The 18,819-nt window shown below is 33.2% G+C and overlaps 3 protein-coding genes across 4 annotated transcripts; 2 read left to right on the forward strand and 1 right to left on the reverse strand.

The window, feature by feature from the left end:
- Window positions 1-1,522: 1,522 nt before the first annotated feature.
- On the forward strand, window positions 1,523-11,801 carry LOC130812515 (thylakoid membrane protein TERC, chloroplastic). Of its 2 annotated transcripts, none has more exons than XM_057678001.1 (15): window positions 1,523-1,801; window positions 1,916-2,005; window positions 3,095-3,234; window positions 3,314-3,390; window positions 5,774-5,861; window positions 6,053-6,133; window positions 6,222-6,278; window positions 6,985-7,066; window positions 8,226-8,275; window positions 9,185-9,241; window positions 9,356-9,434; window positions 10,533-10,591; window positions 10,980-11,037; window positions 11,120-11,250; window positions 11,364-11,801. In XM_057678001.1, the coding sequence occupies exons 1-14, from the start codon at window positions 1,669-1,671 to the stop codon at window positions 11,212-11,214; spliced, it is 1,146 nt and encodes a 381-aa protein (XP_057533984.1). In that variant the 5' UTR covers window positions 1,523-1,668; the 3' UTR covers window positions 11,215-11,250; window positions 11,364-11,801. The 2 variants fall into 2 exon arrangements, with proteins under 2 accessions (XP_057533984.1, XP_057533985.1); XM_057678002.1 differs by having other exon boundaries at window positions 1,579-1,801; window positions 1,916-1,987.
- Window positions 11,802-11,961: 160 nt separating this feature from the next.
- LOC130812516 (CBL-interacting serine/threonine-protein kinase 9-like) lies at window positions 11,962-13,336 on the forward strand. Its single transcript, XM_057678003.1, has 4 exons — window positions 11,962-12,556; window positions 12,644-12,733; window positions 12,839-12,961; window positions 13,067-13,336. The coding sequence occupies exons 2-4, from the start codon at window positions 12,665-12,667 to the stop codon at window positions 13,169-13,171; spliced, it is 297 nt and encodes a 98-aa protein (XP_057533986.1). The 5' UTR covers window positions 11,962-12,556; window positions 12,644-12,664; the 3' UTR covers window positions 13,172-13,336.
- A 1,068-nt stretch (window positions 13,337-14,404) lies between these two features.
- LOC130812514 (beta-glucuronosyltransferase GlcAT14C) lies at window positions 14,405-17,835 on the reverse strand. The gene is made up of 4 exons (XM_057678000.1): window positions 17,165-17,835; window positions 17,006-17,081; window positions 16,806-16,921; window positions 14,405-15,084 (listed from the first exon to the last, which is right to left on the reverse strand). Exons 1-4 carry the CDS (start codon window positions 17,685-17,687, stop codon window positions 14,570-14,572), a joined length of 1,230 nt encoding a protein of 409 aa, XP_057533983.1. The 5' UTR covers window positions 17,688-17,835; the 3' UTR covers window positions 14,405-14,569.
- Between the last annotated feature and the right edge of the window lie 984 nt (window positions 17,836-18,819).

Raw genomic sequence — 18,819 nt, forward strand, 5'->3', positions numbered from 1 at the left:
ATCGATGAAATGAAGGACAAGTAAGATCGTCGCGTTTCAACTGAATTTTTGCGTAAGGTATTAGTAGATTGTGTGTGTGTGTGTGTGTGTATATATATATATATATATATATATATAAGTGATGATTAATTTGGATGATGATTGGGAAAATATTAAATGATTATTAGTGTGATAATTATTATATATATAGTTAATTAATATTTAGTGGCGAATTAATAAAAAACAAAAACAAAAAAATATATATATGGACTATATGCTGTTGTTCACCTAGAACCGTAGCATATAATATTGTGTCATAGGCTGTTACCACAAGTGCTGTGGGTCAAAACCGTAGCATATAACGAGGATAAAACCGCAGTATATATACTTTTTTCCACTAGTGAATATCCATATAAACAAGTGAATGTCAACAAATACCATGTATATGCAATCTTTATATCAAATATCCTAAAGCCAAAATATACAATACTTGAACCGTCAACTAAAATATATAAAAAAAACATGTATTTGTTCGACTAAAAAATATGTGACAATAACTATTAGATACAAAAATAGTTATTAATGGCAAACTGGTAACTTTTAGCTTTTAATGTTAGTGGTTATTTTTTAAAATTTTAGAATATTATTCGGCAATAAATAATTATTAAAATATAAAAAATATTCATAAAAGTAATTATATTTATAGTGGTTCTTTAAAAAAAACTTAAGTCCAATCCTAGATTATCAAAACTTTATCCATATTAAAAACAAACCTATTTCATAAGGGGAACACACAAGATTGAACCCACCCCATGTACTTGCTCATGACTCGAGAGGTTTTGTAAGTTTAGACAGTTATATTTTTGTCATTAGCGTAATAAATGTAATATTGAATGAAGAAAAAAAAATTAATTATTTGTATAATATTATAAAAGAGTTTAGATATGTGAATGAGACTAAAAGTAGATGGTGAGATCCATTTATGAAAAGAAAAGTGACACAAAATAACTCATTCAATCCAAAATGAAAATTGATGAAAAGTGAGTGGAATGAAAACATCAACGCCCCATTTGATTGTTCGTATTAAATGACAGTAATAGAAATAATTTGTAATGCAAATTTTCATAAAATGTCTTCATGTCCGAGCCTAAGTTTAGGTATGTTTGCAGTTAATAAAAGCAAACAAAAAAGTTGGTAAAAAAAGTCAAAATTATTTGTTCACAGTTAAAAAATGCGAACAAAAGGAGATAACGTCATAACGTTATAAGGGACCAAAAAAACCAAAAAAAAAACTATTTGTTCACAGTTTCTACTGAACAAACATAATTTCTATTTTTTTTGTCCCTTTTAATGTCCTTCTGTTTGCAATTATTAAATGCGAAAAAACAATTTTGACTTTTTTGACCAATTTTTTGTTCGCTTTTAGTAACTGCGGACATACCTTATCTTTGATTCGGACATAAAAACGCTTATTTATAGAATCAAGTTAATCGAAGCTTATTTTTTATTTTTAATTTGTTTTGTTAAAATTGCTTGTTTATTTCAATTTTTTATTTTTATTACCGCTATATCATTTAATACCGACTACAACCGCGTCGTAAACGGTGTAGTTTGTACTTCGCAGCGTAGGATATACGAGTGACCGAGTGAGTGGTGGGAGTAGCGTACTGGAAGTTGGACCTAGCGAAAATGGCAGTAACCTCTGTAACTAACAATTGTCTTCGACTTCAATCAATCGCAGTTCCTCTCAAATTCGATAAGGGTTTCACTCCCAATTTACGATGCTTTACTACTCAGATCTCTCAACATCCATTTCGATCAGGCAGTCTATCTCTTTTGATTATAAATTCAGTATTTTTTGTATGAAATTTGAAGTTTCTGAATGGAAATTTGAAGTTTCTGAATGGAAATTTGTTTGATTTTGATGAATTTGCAGCGTACAATAAAAATTATCGTCCGGCGCATAATTTTTCGCGAGTTTATGCTAAGATTACTAAGGAAGAAGATGGTACTTCTACTGCTTTAGGTTTGCTGCCTTGTCCTCGTTATCTTCCTTTTCGTTTCAGGATTAATTTTGTTTACTTGTGGTAGTTTTGAGATATTGCTATTTAACAAGTGTTGAAAAAAATAAGTTAATTTTCACTTTTACTATAAATTGCGTGGTTCATTTGCTTAAATGTCTGTAATTAGAAAAATCTTGCGCTTTCTTTTTGGTTCTTAGTCTTTTGTCAATTGTTATCTTGTTTATTCTCCATATTATTTTGGTAAGGAGGTCTGTTAACTAATTAGATATCAATCTATCATCATCTATAAACATTTTCAAGCCTAAATAGGAATATCTAAAGGCCCACTGCTTTGTATGCTATATTTTCTTCATAGCTTATTTCTTATTGCTTTGTTTATTGGTCTCGAAATTCCATATTTCCCCCCCTCCACCCTCATTCAAGCTCCCGTTTGATGTTTATTGAACAACTCATTTAAGTACTCCATGCATCCATCTCGTGATGATGTTTTACACTGGTTGTCATCAAGCTATTACAATCATTCTCCTTTACATGAGCTTGCGACAACTGAATTTTTATCAAACCAAACCCAACAATTTATGGTTCTTTAAATTAATACAAAACCACATATTATAGCGCTTAAGGTACCTTGATACGTCTGGGCAAGGCGTAAGGCAAGTGACTTATAGCACCTAAGGTTAGCACCTCACAACACCTTTTGGTCTTAGCCTAAGAAAAAAATCCAGCTGACGCATGCACCTTCAAGATATATTTCTCTTCTCTTCTCTTCTTTGTTTTTATTCTCTTTTGTGTTTTCTCATGTGGCTTTTTATTTCTTTTCTACGCTTTGTGGAACCTAAGTTCCTTAGGATGCCTCATGCTTTTTAAAACTAAGAATGTTGCGCAACATACCCAAATACAATGACAATAATAGTCGTGCAGCATACATGACTTAAAATTTACGCAAGGAAGATAAGTTAAACCACATGGAAAAAATATTCCTCACAACTGTACTTGAATATGTATAATTATACATGAGATTTGGTGCATGTAAAGGCGCAACTCCCTTGTTTTAAACTCTTTTGAGGTAGTTTATGCTTGAATGGTTTCAGAAGGGGACGGAGATAGTAGTCAAACATATCAGAATAATAAGGGCAACAAGTCTCCTTTATCAACTTCTACAGGGAGTGCAGTAAAAGAGAAGAATGATCAACATAGCTATACATCATCTGTCAAAACCGTTGCTTTGTGTGTGAGTATCTTTGAACATTTTTTTGAATTTTTCCCATTTTCTTGTACTTGTGTTAAATAGTAGTTAATCATTTTGTTAGGTATGTTCTGCTGTGGCTTTTGGTATTGGCTTGGGTTTAAACGATGGTGTTGGAAAAGCTTCTGAATTTTTTGCGGGGTATGTGACTGTACTTGTTACATCATATAGTCGTCTCTTTGCACAAACCAATTGTTTGATGTATGTGCCCAACTCCTAGTAACTATGCGTAATGGCTTTTTGCAAACTTATGATGTGTACTTACTACATTTAAAGTGATTTTTTTAAGGATCTATATAGGCTTGTGCTACAATACATGTTTAATAAAATGTTAGGACCATTATAAAGGAATAAGTATAATGTTTTATAGATGATTGTCGTTGAGACTCATATGTTGAAAACTTGAAATGAATGAGGAAACACTCTTAAAGTATAGAATTCATAATAAATAGGTTACATGACTTTGATGGAGGGAATTAAATTGATATGATGAAAAAGAGTTTGGAATTGGGTTGTGCGGGATGATTTGCCCACTACCCTCCCCCCAGATCTTGACTTGTGCGGGATACTGGGTTGCTGACTCGTACTCCGATGAAAAAGAGTTTGGAACTCTTGAGGATAGTTTATGTAGTTGACTAACATTATTGTTGTGGCTTGTGCTTTGAGGGCTAAGCTCAAAGTGTATTCGACATCTGTAAACTACACAGATTTTTAGTCTTAGATACTTTAATATTAGGTGGAGAAAGTATTGACTTATAAACAGCATATGACGAGGTATCAAGAGAAGTACTTTGATGGACAATGAAAAAGAAGGAAATTCCCAAGAAATACATTAATTTAGTGCAAGATATGTATCTAGAAGTAAAGAAGAATGTTAAGACAAATGGACAGGCTACAGAAAATTTTTCGATCACAAGTACCTTCATTGCGGCTTGGCCCTAAGCCCTTTCTTTTTGTTGCAATCCTATATGAGATAACTCGATCGATACAGCGAGACGTGCCTTGGTGCATGTTGTTTGTTAGTGACATTTTTTTGTAGATGAAACCCGGGAGGAGGAAGTTGGAGCAAGACAAAGTTATAAAGTGTAATTTTAGCACAAATGAGATAACAAGGGACACTATTAAGAAAATAAGAGAAAGAAATCGTTCCAAGTGGATGTTATAAATACCTTGGTCTGTATTTCAGAGTAGTGGGAACATCTAAAGAAGATGTGACTAATAGAATCAAGTGTGGGTGGTAAACATGGAGAGTGGCTAAAGGAATATCATGTAATTGAAGCATGCCCTTAAAGTTAAAGGGAAAACTTTATCGAACAACAATTAGACTAACGTTATTATATGGACCAGAATGTTAGACATTTAGAAAGGATCATAGTAGAAAGATAAGAGTAGCAGAAATGCGAATGCTTCGATGGAGGAGTGGGCATACCTTAAGGGATAGAATTAGATAAGAAGATATAAGAAAAAGTTTAGGAGTTGCAAACACCAAGGAACAGAATCGTTTAAAATGGTTTGGCCATGTACAAAGATGACTTAAAGGACAAGAATGGAAAAGAATATGAAGTATCTAGATTTACAAATTAAGATGGTACAAAATCAAAATGAATGGAGAAGAAGAATCTGCGTGAATGATTATTGCAAATGATATATTTTTTTATGTAGCCGGCTCCAATCTTTTGGGATTAAGGTTATGACGTTGCTGTATACTTTAGTATTAAGTGGTCAAAGATTCGACAATATCGAGTAGTTATTACTTCATAATTTTTTTTTGTTTTAAAATTGCTATTTTATTGATAGTTAGAGTTCTAAGCATGTTATCTTTTCTCACATTTGTGCTCCTGCACCGTTCTAAGTCCAAGCTCTAGCTTAGTTGTTGAGAGTGAAAACATGGTTCTATTCATTTTCTTGCTTTTTGCCATAAGAAAATTTTCCCCATAAGTGAGAATTATCCTAATTATAGTTAATTTGAAGATATTATGTAATTTCTTGTATATTTGTCTTAGGATTGATAATATTTAATATCAACTAAATGCCTTTAAATCTATAATTAATAGTATGATGCCACGTATAGCTGTTAATGTATAGTTGAATATTATGCTGTCATGTGTCAAATTTAAATCTGTTTGAGTATATAGATGTAGATAAGAAAACATTGTGAAAAAGAAGATAAAAAAAATTGTTATTTGCTAGTAATATAAGCTGTGTACTTGTGGTCATGCCAAAATCAATTTGGTTTTGAACCTTCTCTAAATTAGTTGACAGTAGCTTTTTAATAGTTTGATTTGTTGTTGTCTTGAATATAGTAATGAGATGGAGGAAAGAGAGGGATATTTTAATTTAAGATGGATTGTCAGCATGTTAGTATAATTTTCAGTTTTGGAGTGAATAAATTTTTTAATCTGGAAATTGCCGTCTCTATTCCAAAATGTGTGCATATTTTATTCGTGTGGCATGTTTTCCCTCAATTTCCTTCATATTAGTTATTGTATGTGAATTTTCATCTGTTGGCAAGAGTTGTTTTCAGGTACTTGTTGGAGCAAAGTCTTTCCGTGGACAATCTGTTTGTTTTTGTTTTGATTTTCAAGTACTTTAAGGTGCCCCTTATGTACCAGGTATGGTTTGTTCACTTTGTCTTCTTTGAGATCTCCTACTTGATTTATATCTGAGAACAAATTGGATGGGAACGTTTATTCTTCTATTTATCTAAAAGATAGAATTGTAAAGGGTTTTTAATTCTACAAATTGGAATTGATTACATTATTTGGATTCTTTCCTGTCTTATCATATTCTTTTTTATATCTAGAATCGTGTGCTTTCTTATGGTATTGCTGGCGCCGTTGTATTCCGTTTGTCATTGATAGTTCTTGGGACGGCCACTCTTCAGGTTGAATTCTGCCATATCACGGATTTTGTCTTCTGAATCTGGTTTGATGGTGACTAATTTTGATGTGCATTATGTTTCTCTTTGATAGAGATTTGAAGTGGTGAACCTGCTATTGGCAGCAATCCTCCTTTTTTCTGCTTTTAAGGTACAACTTTATCTTTAACCTTAAGGTCTGTATTGCGTGTGTATGATAGAAAAGTCAAACTTTAAAACTAATTGTTCAGTTGATATTAAGAGGGTATGATTCAAAATGAGAATATACTTGAACTCTCAGGTGTTGTTGTTTAGTCAGCCTATTCTCTTCTACCTCCTCATCTTGGCACTCCTCTCTCCACCTGTTACCTATTCCGCTTCTTGTAAGTTGGTCAATGAATTTCTGCCTAGTGGTTAAAATTGAGGTGTTTGATGCACATAGTGCAAAATCTTGGATGTTGCCGCAATAAAAGTGGATAGTTGTAACTTTGAGGAGCTTAGAAGTGGAAGAAATAGGCCAAATACGACATAGATAACAAGAGTGATAGATGACATGAATAATTGAGATATATAGGAGCATATAACAACATATATGAATGAATGAAGGAAGAGAATCTAATGTAGATGGTCGTTGGAAATGATTTTTTTAGTTGTAGATCATTATTAGTTTATTACATAGGATCAAATAAAGTATAATATTTGTTAGTGACGATTTCCCACTTGGATTTGCTTTGGTTCATGTAACCAACCCCATATTGTTAGAACTAAGACTTTTGTTATTTTTGTTGTTGCAAAATCTTTTGTGCTCTTAATTTTTCCATGCTCAACAATAATGTATTCTTTTTGGCATTGGTGCCTTTCCTTCCTATTGAAAATAGTTATTCACCGCTGAAGAAGAAGATGAAGACTTGTCGGACAATTTCATAGTAAAGACTTGCCAAAAAGTTATTCCTGTGACAGGTTAGAAATGATCTCTAATATTTTGACATTCTGTAGTTTTTCGATTATTTAATGCAGATTCTTGTGGACTATGTTACTCCGACTAAATACCCATGTTCGACTCTGATATGTATCTAAGTGCTTGAATGAGCTATTTTATGAAAAAATCCAAATATTTTGAACCAAATTGAATTGTCTAAGTGTCTGTCCAGATGTCAAGGGTCCGAAATGAGCACTCGAGATAAAATAAAGAATCCGAGCAACTGAGCTTCTGGACATTTCAATGTTCCTTTGGCCTTAGCTGATGCCATATTTTGGCGTTAAGGTTTTGGCATTGTTGTGTGGTCTTGGGAGGTTGATGCCACTTTTGTGGCTAAACTTCCTTCCTGGAAAAATCGCATGTTCAAAACTTCCAGGCTTTCTCGTAATCTAGAAAGTAGTCATAGACTCATCCTCCCTAATGATGCTGGAACCTACATTAGCTTGATGAAGCAATTGAAAATGTTTTGGGTATCATCTTAAACACTTAAGTGACATATTGGACGCATTGATTGTATATATTATGACAATTCAATGCTTTACTTGTGCCCTAAGATACAAGGATGAAGTCAAAAATTAAGCTTGTTACTTAGAAAGTTGTAGAGCTAATACAACAACAACAACCGTAACCCATATTCCATTAATTGACTCCCACCTAGGGTGGGGTTTGCGAGGGTCGGATGTAGGCATACTCTTGTTGCTGATAAAACTAACAATGAGGTTATTTTCGATGAACCTTGGTAGCAAACTTCATGTGAAACTTCACAATAAGAAGGGCACATGATTTGATGAGCCCTTTGCTTTTTAGTCCATTTTAATCCGAATTCCGAAACCAAAAATCTATTAATCTTTGCCCCCATCGAAATAATGGTCATTAAAAATAATATCTTCTGATTTTGATGCTTCAGCTGTTTGGTTAATACATCAAAAATAGACAAATAACTCTCTCTTTAGACTATGTGAACACTACATTGTTAATGATGATCCTAGACTGATTTGCTTTGAGTATTGGAGTGGTGTAATAGAAAATGCTTTAGGGTTTAAGCTTCGGATTGTTGTGCTCTGATTGTTTAGTGTAGTTAATGCACTGCTGTTAAGATTACTTATCTACTGTTTTCATTTTTGTCTTTCAACCTTGCAGCTACTTACGATGGCAGTCGTTTTTTCAGAGTCGATAATGGTGTATGGAAGGTCAGTCACGAATGAATTGAGTAGTTAATCATTTTTTTTCACATGTGAGTGGCCATTCATATTGGACTGTTAGTGGTAAATTACTGTATTGGTTGTATTAGGTTGTGATGGACTTCTGTCTGTATAATATCACACTGTTGTTGTTAAACATTTTACAAGATATTCAATAACTGCAATGCAACTAATTGGCACCCGTCTAGGCGAAGATTTAGGGTTGGATGCATGCAACCTTACTCTTGTAATAACAAAGAGATTGTTTTGGTTTACCCTTGATTGCAAACGCCATCTGCTACTTCATATAAATGGAAGTGCACATGATTTTGTAAGTATTACAATTCATGATAATATGAACAGTCTGTAGACTGCCTGATGTGTGCAACCGTACAGTGCAACATTTTTTTCTACAGCAAGTCTTAAAACACCCCTTCCAAGGCTTAAAATGTTCATTTTAAGGCTTAAAACCCCTACTCCAATCCTTAACCTTCCTTCTCCAAAGGAACTTTATTTTTAACTAACTATTCCATCCGTTAAAATGTCCACCCCAAGGCTTAATTCCCTACGCCAAGGCTCAAAGACCCTACTCCAAGCCTTAACCTTCCTTCACCAAGGGTTCATGTGCAGATCATCCCAATTTTTATAAGAGAATCGGAACCTTCTCCTAGCAATGGCTCTCTTCTTTTAGCTTGTCCTAGTATCTCAGTGCCTAACCAAATTCTTCGGTGAAGCTTTTCCTTGTTTGTAGATTCAAAGAAGTCCTCTTTTAGTCTCTTTGCCTATTTTTCTAGATCACTTGAGGGTTTTTAGTTTGATATTTTATAGAAGAATGTACTTATATGTCATTTGTTTTGTTCTTGTATTGTTACAGTAATATTTACTTGGTTTCTAACAGGCGTCAAAAATTTTGGGCAGGCAACACCCTTACTTCTTACTGTAGCAGTTATTGAGTTGAGTGATATTGCGTTTGCTGTAGGTTCTTTTCTACGTCCTCTGCTTTTTCATGTCAATCCTTAACCTAATCCTTAACCTTGCTATGATAAACAGATTATTTGATTCGCATTTGCCTGTATCTGTTACATGCAGGTTGACTCAATACCTGCAGTTTTTGGTGTGACTCGAGATCCTTTCACAGTCTTTACCTCCAATCTCTTTGCCATCTTAGGTGATGTTTTGTTCTTTATACCTTATTATTTATTACATAACATGAAGAATCCATGTTAGTTTTTAATGATCTTAGTAAACAACTAAACATTAAATGTTTCAATCATTGGGGCCACTAAGCTGGTAGATCGTTAGAGTGTATTCTTAGTCCCTCTGAGTTTGCTACAATTTTTGTTTTTGTCCGTCCCACTTAATATACTACATTTTCTATTATAGAAATGATCTCCACCGGCCATCGCTCCCTTTAATTCTCATCTACACATTTCTTTTCTTTTGATACAATCCACACAGTTTAAAGATTTTGACTTGTTCTCCCAATAAATAAATACTCCTATATATTTCTGTCAAATCCCTATGTAGCAAACTCAGGGGACGGAGGAGTTTTGTTACCACTACATTTCATTAGTGAATAGTGATCAACTAATAGCTCAAACCATTGTTGCACTTGGCTTTTCAATTAAGCATTTGTATGTTCCTTTCAGCTTGGAATTTTGACGCCAAGGTAGTCTATTTTTAGAATTTATTGTTTTGGTGACTCACGACTAGGGTCTTGCTTGTTCATGGCGAGTAATGGAATTTAATGCTTTTGTGCCTTTGTGAAATCCAAAACGCTTGAATATGAGATGCGTTGTTTAAGTAATAAATATAAAAGTTGTTCCAAATTTCTTGTAGATTTAACAATTAATCTAAAAAGTTTCTTTCATATTGGAATTCGAACAATTAAAGACAAAGTACAAACCTTATTACCTTAATGTCTCAATTAATCACACTGCTCAAATTCTCATTCATTAAATTAAGCCGGAGTTTAAAATGAACCTTCACAATGCTATTTATATAAATTAGTTTATGAGATGATTAAACAAACTAATTAGGAGCTACAACTGACCTAGACTTACTCAAGCTTTCTTAAACATACTACAATATTCTTCACACATCACCCTCCCTTTATGTCCAATGCTTTTCTTTTCTTTTCCTTCCCAAATACTTGTCCACCCAAATAACCTTTTCAGGAAAAAATGTAATGAGCATGAGTTATACTGATTGGTATTCTTTAATTATACTCTTTAAAGATAAAATGATTGTGTCGATTTTTATACAGGGTTGAGATCATTGTATACCCTTATATCTGAGAGCATGGCCGAATTGGAGTACCTACAGGTGAGTTAACTTTCTCGAAAATGGTTTGGCAATCTAGTGTATGCCTACAAGTGAGTGGAAGTGAAGGCTTGGAACTAAATGAGGGAATCAATATAATCTTCATTGTCTGCTATTTGTATGAATAAAGTTTGTCTATTGAAATATAGTCCAAGTCAACGGATGTACTAGGAAGAATTAAGTGAGACTTTGTGGTGTTCTGGTATGAATAAATTGTGTCTATTGAAATATGATCTTCCTTGTTGATATGTCTTACGCCTTAATGTTATTTTTGTATATTTTTTGATTGATAGGTCATAGTTTGGGTGGGGGATTTCAATGTCTTGGTTTGATCTGTATGGTTTTTACATAATTATATACTAAAGAAAGCTGCAATTTAATTTTGTATCAGCCATCAATCGCTGTTGTTTTAGGCTTCATCGGGCTGAAGATGATCCTTGATTACTTTGGTGGGTGATCCAGATCTAAGTCCTCTTTGCTTCCTTTTCATCTATTTTGTGGTGCTCATTAAATTATTTTCTTTTCTTTCAGGATTCCATGTGGGAACTGAAGTCTCTCTTGGTTTTGTGGCTACAAGCCTTACTGCTGGTGTGCTTCTGAGTTTGAATAAGAAATCTGAAAGTTAGAAGTTACGTGGGAGTATAACTCCAACCGACATATCGGTAAGCAAATCATAGCTTGTACATGGATTTATTTCCCATTAGGTTTCCTCATATTCAAATCTTCATAAAAAATCAAAAGAAAAAGAATAAGAAACACTTTTCTTGCTTGTCAGCTGGCGGGAATGCAATTTGTCAGTATGGTGTGGTGACCTTACAAGTTATAACCAATGTCTAACTCATCCGGAGAAGAAGCTCATGTCATGGAATGCTGAGGTCAAGGAAGGGTTAATGGAATTCTTGGTTTCAGCTTCTTTTATGCTGGTGGATTCTGATGCAAGATAATGAGTGGCGACTGACGAGTGCTTCTTCACCCTTCCATCTTCCCTTTATCTTCTTTCCTAGGGTACCATCTAGTTTTTGGATCATTGTTGGGGCTGATTGTTGGATCTTCGCTCTCCCGAACTTAATCTAGAAGATTACCACAACTAGCAATATTTCCATTCTTTATGTATATATTTTTTTCATTGAATAAATATCACTGTTTCTTTTTTTAACTTTATATTAAAATTGCTGTGTCTATCTAATGTACTTTTCTGTCTGGTTAAAAGGAATTGAAGTAGAAAAAGTATGAACTTGTAGTGAAGACTTCTTGCGTGACGCACCTATTTGTCCATAGTTGAACATGCCTGTATTAATACAATACCGATCAAGCAAATGAAACATGATCGAATATAAGTTTTGATCATTTAATGTTCAAATTAGATTGTGTTGTGGACAACTTTTTTTCCGGAAAAACCTAAACATATAATGCTGGGTGAGTATCATGTTTTTATTTGGAAATTTAAAATTGGGTAAATTTAGTATTTGGCTTATAAAAAATTAATTTTGAATTTGAGCTAATTTCACCTTAATTTTATAATAGTCGAAGTTAAGAATTTAAAAATAACTAGTCAAATTTTATCATTGTTAACTTCTTTATTTATGATTTTGTAATTAAAATTTATAATTTAATATTAATTTAGAAAAATTATCCTGAATAATCGAACTTTCACTGATTTCCCAACAATAATACAAATTTTCAATTAACCATGAATAATACGAATTTTGACATGTGTTTTCATCTGGCATACTAATTTACCTGTAACCGGTAAATGTGCTCAGCTCTCTTTTAATTATTTTTTTTTTTGATAAATTTTTTTTCTATTTTTCTCGTATTTCCTAACTATTTTCATTTATCGTCAGGTGCTCCTTGGTAATGCTTATGATGGTACATCAGCTGATATATGGTCCTGTGGTGTCATTCTCTTTGTGCTAATGGCTGGGTACTTGCCTTTTGATGATCCGAATATCATAAATTTGTACAAAAGTGAGTGTTTCGGGATTGATTTGATTTGATGCACGTCTTATTTACCGAGAAATGAAATCTTTGACATGGGTTGTTTTTTGGCTGCAGATTCATAATGCTAGCTTTGTAATGCCTTCATGTTTTTCATTTGGTGCTAAGAAGTTGATTAAACGTATTCTTAATCCTAATCCTCTGACGGTAAGACTTCACGATGAAATAAATCTTGGAATGTGTCTTTGGCTTCTCCATCTCTCATTTTTGTCATGTTCGAAGATTTCTAATGAGAATGTTACTTAACTGCAGAGGATCAAAATTTCGGAAATTTTGCAAGATGAATGGTTCAAAAAGGAGTATCATCAACCAAGTTTTGCTGAGGACGAGGATGTGAATCTTGATGATGTAGATGCTGCTTTTAACAACTCAGAAGTGAGATTTTTTTCCACTACCAAATTTCGATTAGTCTATTAAACCAATAATTAATATATTAATGTAATAGTCAGCAAATTTTTTAATTTTATGTTCGCATTGCAGAAAAATCTGGTTACAGAAAGACGGAAAAAGCCAGTATCTATGAATGCTTTTGAGCTGATTTCTGGGTCACGAGGTTTCAGTCTTGATAGCCTCTTTCAGAAGTAAGTTGTATGTTTCTTTTTTGCACAATTTTGTCTTGTGTTTGACTATGTTTTATGCTATGTTAATGGTAGAAAAGAAGATAAGATTCAATTTTGTCTTGTGTTTGACAATTTTGCGCAATTATAAGGTTTGTATTGTTGAATGCCTTATTAGTCTCTCTTTCATCAATTTTTGTTTTCTGTGGACTTCAGTATGAGTATCAAGTTATGAGTATGATGTTTCTTGTGATCTTCCCCAGATGAAGCTACAAGGTCATACAAGCGGAAGGAAGGAACGGCTTTCTGTTGCTACCAAGGTAATTAAAATGGAAGAGCAAAGTGAGGAAATGAGGAAGATGAAGGTTGCTGTCTATGAACCCATGAAACTGATGAAGAAATGAGGAAGTGACCGTTTCTCCCGGTTATAAACCGGTCAGGTATGCCAGCGGAAAACACATGTCAAAATTCGTATTATTCATGGTTAATTGAAAGTTCGTATTATTGTTGAAAAATCAGTGAAAATTCGTATTATTCAGGGTAATTTTTCCTATTAATTTCTTGTTTCAAGTTAGTCCTTGTGCGTCACATTGTCAAAAACATTTTTTTGACACATTTGTAAAATTGCAAAATTAGTTTTTTTCCTCCTAAATGACGGGTAACGAAAAATTATTTCTAACGTTATGCTCTAGGGAAAATAATTCATAATTTGTGCCTTTTAAATTTTTCACGCAGGATTAGATTCTTTTATTTTACTTGGTTTTTAGTCAGCGAAAAACACAATGAAACAGATAAAAGAAATTCTGCGGATGATTTTTTTGTTTTAACAATGTTCTACATTTATCCGAATCCCATTCACACTCATTTTTCTTTTCATTTTGTCCACATATTTTTTACATCCACACATTTTTATATCTCATTGTATGCCAAAAATTAATTAAAAATGAAAAATTACCATGAATAATACAACATTTTGTTAATTTCCTTACAATAATACCAATTATTGATTAATCATGAATAATACCAACTTAGGGGTATTTTCCTAAAATAATACCAACTTTAGTTTATCAACTAATTTACCAATTTTTTTTCCTCTTATAATCACCTATAGTTTAATTTTTAACCTGTTAGAGATTTTCTAGGAAAAAACCATTTAAGTTGGTATTATTTATGGTTAATCAAAAGTTTGTATTATTATAGAGTAATAAACAAAAAGTTGTATTATTTCTGGTAATTTTTCCATTAAAAAAACTCAAAAACAGAACATTGAATTATCCAACATATGACAACAAATAATATATACATAGTGATTGGAAGAAATGAGGTCCATTTTCATGCCAACTACTCAACAGGAAATTCTGGACATCAAACATTTGATTTCTGTTGTCATTAGGTGAACTACATACATATTTGCAATTCATACAAGCTATCGGCATTGTTTTGATCTAAAGTTATCGGGATCAAGTAGCTGAAGTATAAGTTTCTCTAACCTTTTGGTATTCACGCTTGGTTTTATTGTGTCTGGATTCCCAAAATGTACACATGGATCGTTTCCTTGAACATAATTTTCCAGACACCATCCTCCAGGAACGAAGTGACCATCTACTCTCCTCAAAAGATCCCGATCAATCTTTTCAAGAACCGGATCATTCAAAGCAAATCTATGAGCAAACGGAGCACCACTCTGAACCATATCGCTGAAATGCTTCTCTGTCAAGTTGACAGGTTGCTGATTAGGAGGGTTGTCCCACTTCATGTACCGCAGGTCATGGTTCACAGTAGTATTCTGGTAGTTTTTGTGATTACAAACAACAGTGTGAAAGTATCCCTCGGAAGAGGATAAGTAGTTAGTGTAGTACATGAGCAGTGTACGAGGAAGATTATCCCATCCCCATATGCAGAAATCAGCAAAGGATTTAGTTAGAACCACCCATTCAGATCCTGTCAATAAAGACCAAACCATTAAAGCGATACAACCAATTGCAAATAGATAGTGGACAGTTTCATCGGCCCAAAGGAAACATGGCACTATACTGTTTCACATTTTTAATACACTAGTTAATAATAAGGCAGTCAATTACTCAGTAATCATTGTTTTGACCCTATCTTAAATCTCAAGCAATAAAAAAAACCGTTATTAACTCAAACCCTCTAAAATTCACAAACTTACAAGGTTGTAATGCATAATATAGTCATACCAACCAATTAAAACATGTTTTATTTCTGAGTTCTTGTTTATGGCCACAGTGACTAGTGACTTGAATTATCTGCCCAAATGATGATTAATCATCCATTACAAATCCCCTTTAAAGAGGCTTGCATGATCATCGGAAATCAGAAGCCCCTGAACAATTAATTCGTCATATAATAAATATATATAAACAACGTGAATAAGATGATTTTAACCTCTATATAGAAGAACAAGAGCCCAAAAGCTGCAGCACTTCAGCTAGTGTAGCTACCTAACCTAAGATAAGGTGCCAAATTGGTCAAGCTTAAAAGTCCAAAAACGAAATCCAAGAAGAAATAAGTTAACACCAAGACATGGGAAAGATACTGTTGTAGGAAAGTAGAGACTAGAGAGTTTGTAAGAGAAGAAGATTACAGTAATAGAATGATTGTGTTTTGTTGTATAAAACGATGAATACAAAATCATTCTCATAGAGGTTGGAAGAGGCCTACTTCATTTGTGACTATTGAAGCGTCACAACATTTGACCTTACACGTACACTAAATAATTTTATGTTTCTATCTCTTCGTGCTCTTCTATGAATCTAGACTATTACTTGTATGTTATTAGTAATAGCATACCAGGAGTCTCTAAACCATGCCTAAAGCCTCACTAACTCTAAACCTAATAAATGTTCTTTTATGAATTTTAGACTAATATTTGTACTTTGTTATACTAAGAGTCAGTAAAACATAAAAATTCTCGTAACATTCCATCAACATTCAATTACTCCAATGCAAGTGACTAGTGATAACATAAAGGCTGAATCTGATTCACCCTTAGTTGCAAATATCATTTAGAACTTCACACAAATAAGAAGTATACTAATTCAATGAGTTTAAATAGTCCATCATAATCCAAAACCAAAGAATTATAAATCTTTGGCCCATCGAAATATCATATAAGGAACATACTAAAAGTCTCATTAACTTATAAATGTTCATAACTTTCCTTACAGAATGAAAAAATCAAAACAGCCAATGTTTTTCTAGCAATAGTTTTTTTAAAAAAATGTCAGAACTTATTAGAACAGTGATTTAACAATGACATCCCTAGCAAGTTTAAAGAATTGCCCCATACTGGGAGCCTCTTGACTCTTACTAGAAGAGCAACCCCAACATCGCAAGTCTCACTCAGTAGCCAAAAAAAACCTAATTACATGAAGGTCCAGATCACAAGGACATTGAGCATACAAGCAATTCAGGCACTAGAAATAGCAACAGGCACAGAACACATAATAAACAAAATCACTCCTCAAACTTGGTACACCTAAATCCTAACACAAGAAGTGCGCATACATTTTCCTATAGTTTTATGACAATATCGAAGACTCGAAGCCCATGAATGGTTCCCATTCAAATCACAACTTAATGATAAGAAGAAACATTCAATAAATAGGATGTAAAGCAAAAAAATAGAAAGGCGTACTTACCAGTGAACAACTTGAAAGAAGAAGGCAAAGACCTTTTCTCTTTGGCCCAAAAAACACCAGATTTTTTCACATGATACAATCCAGGATCAATGATGATAGGCCGTGCTCTCTGATGCCTACATTTACGGAAATTTTATTGATATAATTGATAATTGATTTCTTCTAATCGATTACAGTCCTCTATCTAAATTAATACTCACTCTTTCCAACCAACGTCACTGCTATGATCAAGAAAATTCAAATCTCTAGGCAAGTAAGAGAAGATGTGCAAAAGATCTACATTTAACAAGCAAACAATCTTAATTAATTCAATTGGTGCTCAATCAAATCAAATTTCTGGAATTGAAAATAAAACTAACCATCTTGGGAAACGAGAGGATAATCCCAAGCATTAAGATTAATAAACCAATCCCAATCCCTAGCGTTCTTCAACAAAATTGCAACAGCATGAAGTATTGATGCAGTAACAGTAGGACCTTTCGAAGTAATCAAATCCGCCTTACCAATCACCATTATATTCCTAAACTGTCGTACAACCGCTTCCGATTTCGCAAATTTAGCGAGTGCGAGCCTTTCTTCATCGGAAGCATCCAGATCGAGATGAATTACATAGTAATTTCGAGGATGATACACTGCTTGCAACAATCGCTTCACTTGCGGACCTTCGCCTTTGGTTCCTGAAATCAAATACGCAAACCTAGGGATTTCCGGAAGCCATGAATCACTGCTACCGGAAATTGTTGAACTGAAGTGGTGTGATGGAGATGAAGATTGATGGATTGCGATGGAGAAAATGAGGAAGAGAGAGAAAATGGAAGACAGGAGGATTGGAATTCGCCATTTTTGATTTGTGAGAGTGTTGTAGATGTGTGGTCTTTTCATCGAATTTTAGAGCAAATTCTATTTCAAGTCAAGACCTTCAAGAACATGGCGGTTCCCGGCGCTGGTGTATAGAAACTGGTGAGTGGTGACAGACCATATAGGTTGGGTATTTGACTAAAAATATTATTACTTCACAAATTTCCAACAATTTTTATTTGTTATTGAGCCATATATATTTAATGTCCAAGTCTTCGTGATCATCGTACTCTTCGTATTTCGTTTATAAAAAACTATAACTAAGATATGGGTGTGGAAGCGCTGTCAAAGAGTCCCTCAACTCAAGAATAATCAATAAAAGTTCCTGCAACGAAATATAATTAATGTATAAGCCATCACTTATAACTTTTAGAGTAATTAATTAAAAAATTGACTAATTATATATTTCTGTCTCATAGCGAGACAGACTCATACAAGACTGCTTTTATTTTATTTTTAGGCAATGTGAGATCAATAAACACTTTTTACTTGAAAGGAAAAACAAGTGATTTAGATATAAATAAAATGAGTAAATATTAAAAAAGTCGAGCTACACCATATTTTAGTGTGAAGTACAACTTACTCTTGATATTGAATGCTCTTATTGGAAATAAGTTTTGATTTTACATTTTTTGGTGGGTTGTGTTTAGGTTGTAGAGAGAAATGAGAATTGTGATAATAAGGGGTGAAACACTAATAAAATTTATATCATTACACACTAAGTATATAATACGTAATTTAATATTGAGGCTTCTAATTTTTAGAGCCCTATGCGGTGAAACATGTTTAACATGTTGAAAACCTCCCCTGAATAAAAGTCTTAGTTTCTCCCCCATAAATTAGATAAGCTATAAGCCAATAACCAAACAAATAGATTTTTATTTCTATTTTTCCCAACAAGCATACTTTCCCTTCTTTCCAACAAGAAATATATAAAAGTTGTTTAAAATATATTGGTATAAATTAGCTTACAAAATAAATATTTTATTTTCTCTTGCTCAAGAAATTCTACAGCCTACCTCTAAAATTTGAATAAATACAAATTGTTCTAGTCATTAATATGTTTCTCCCTTAATAAACATCAATTTTTAATAAAGTATTTTCAATAAATAATTACATTAGTACTAAACTTCTATCTATCTTTACATCTATTTAA

Source organism: Amaranthus tricolor, chromosome 5 (assembly GCF_026212465.1).
Source record: "Amaranthus tricolor cultivar Red isolate AtriRed21 chromosome 5, ASM2621246v1, whole genome shotgun sequence".
Lineage (NCBI taxonomy): Eukaryota > Viridiplantae > Streptophyta > Magnoliopsida > Caryophyllales > Amaranthaceae > Amaranthus > Amaranthus tricolor.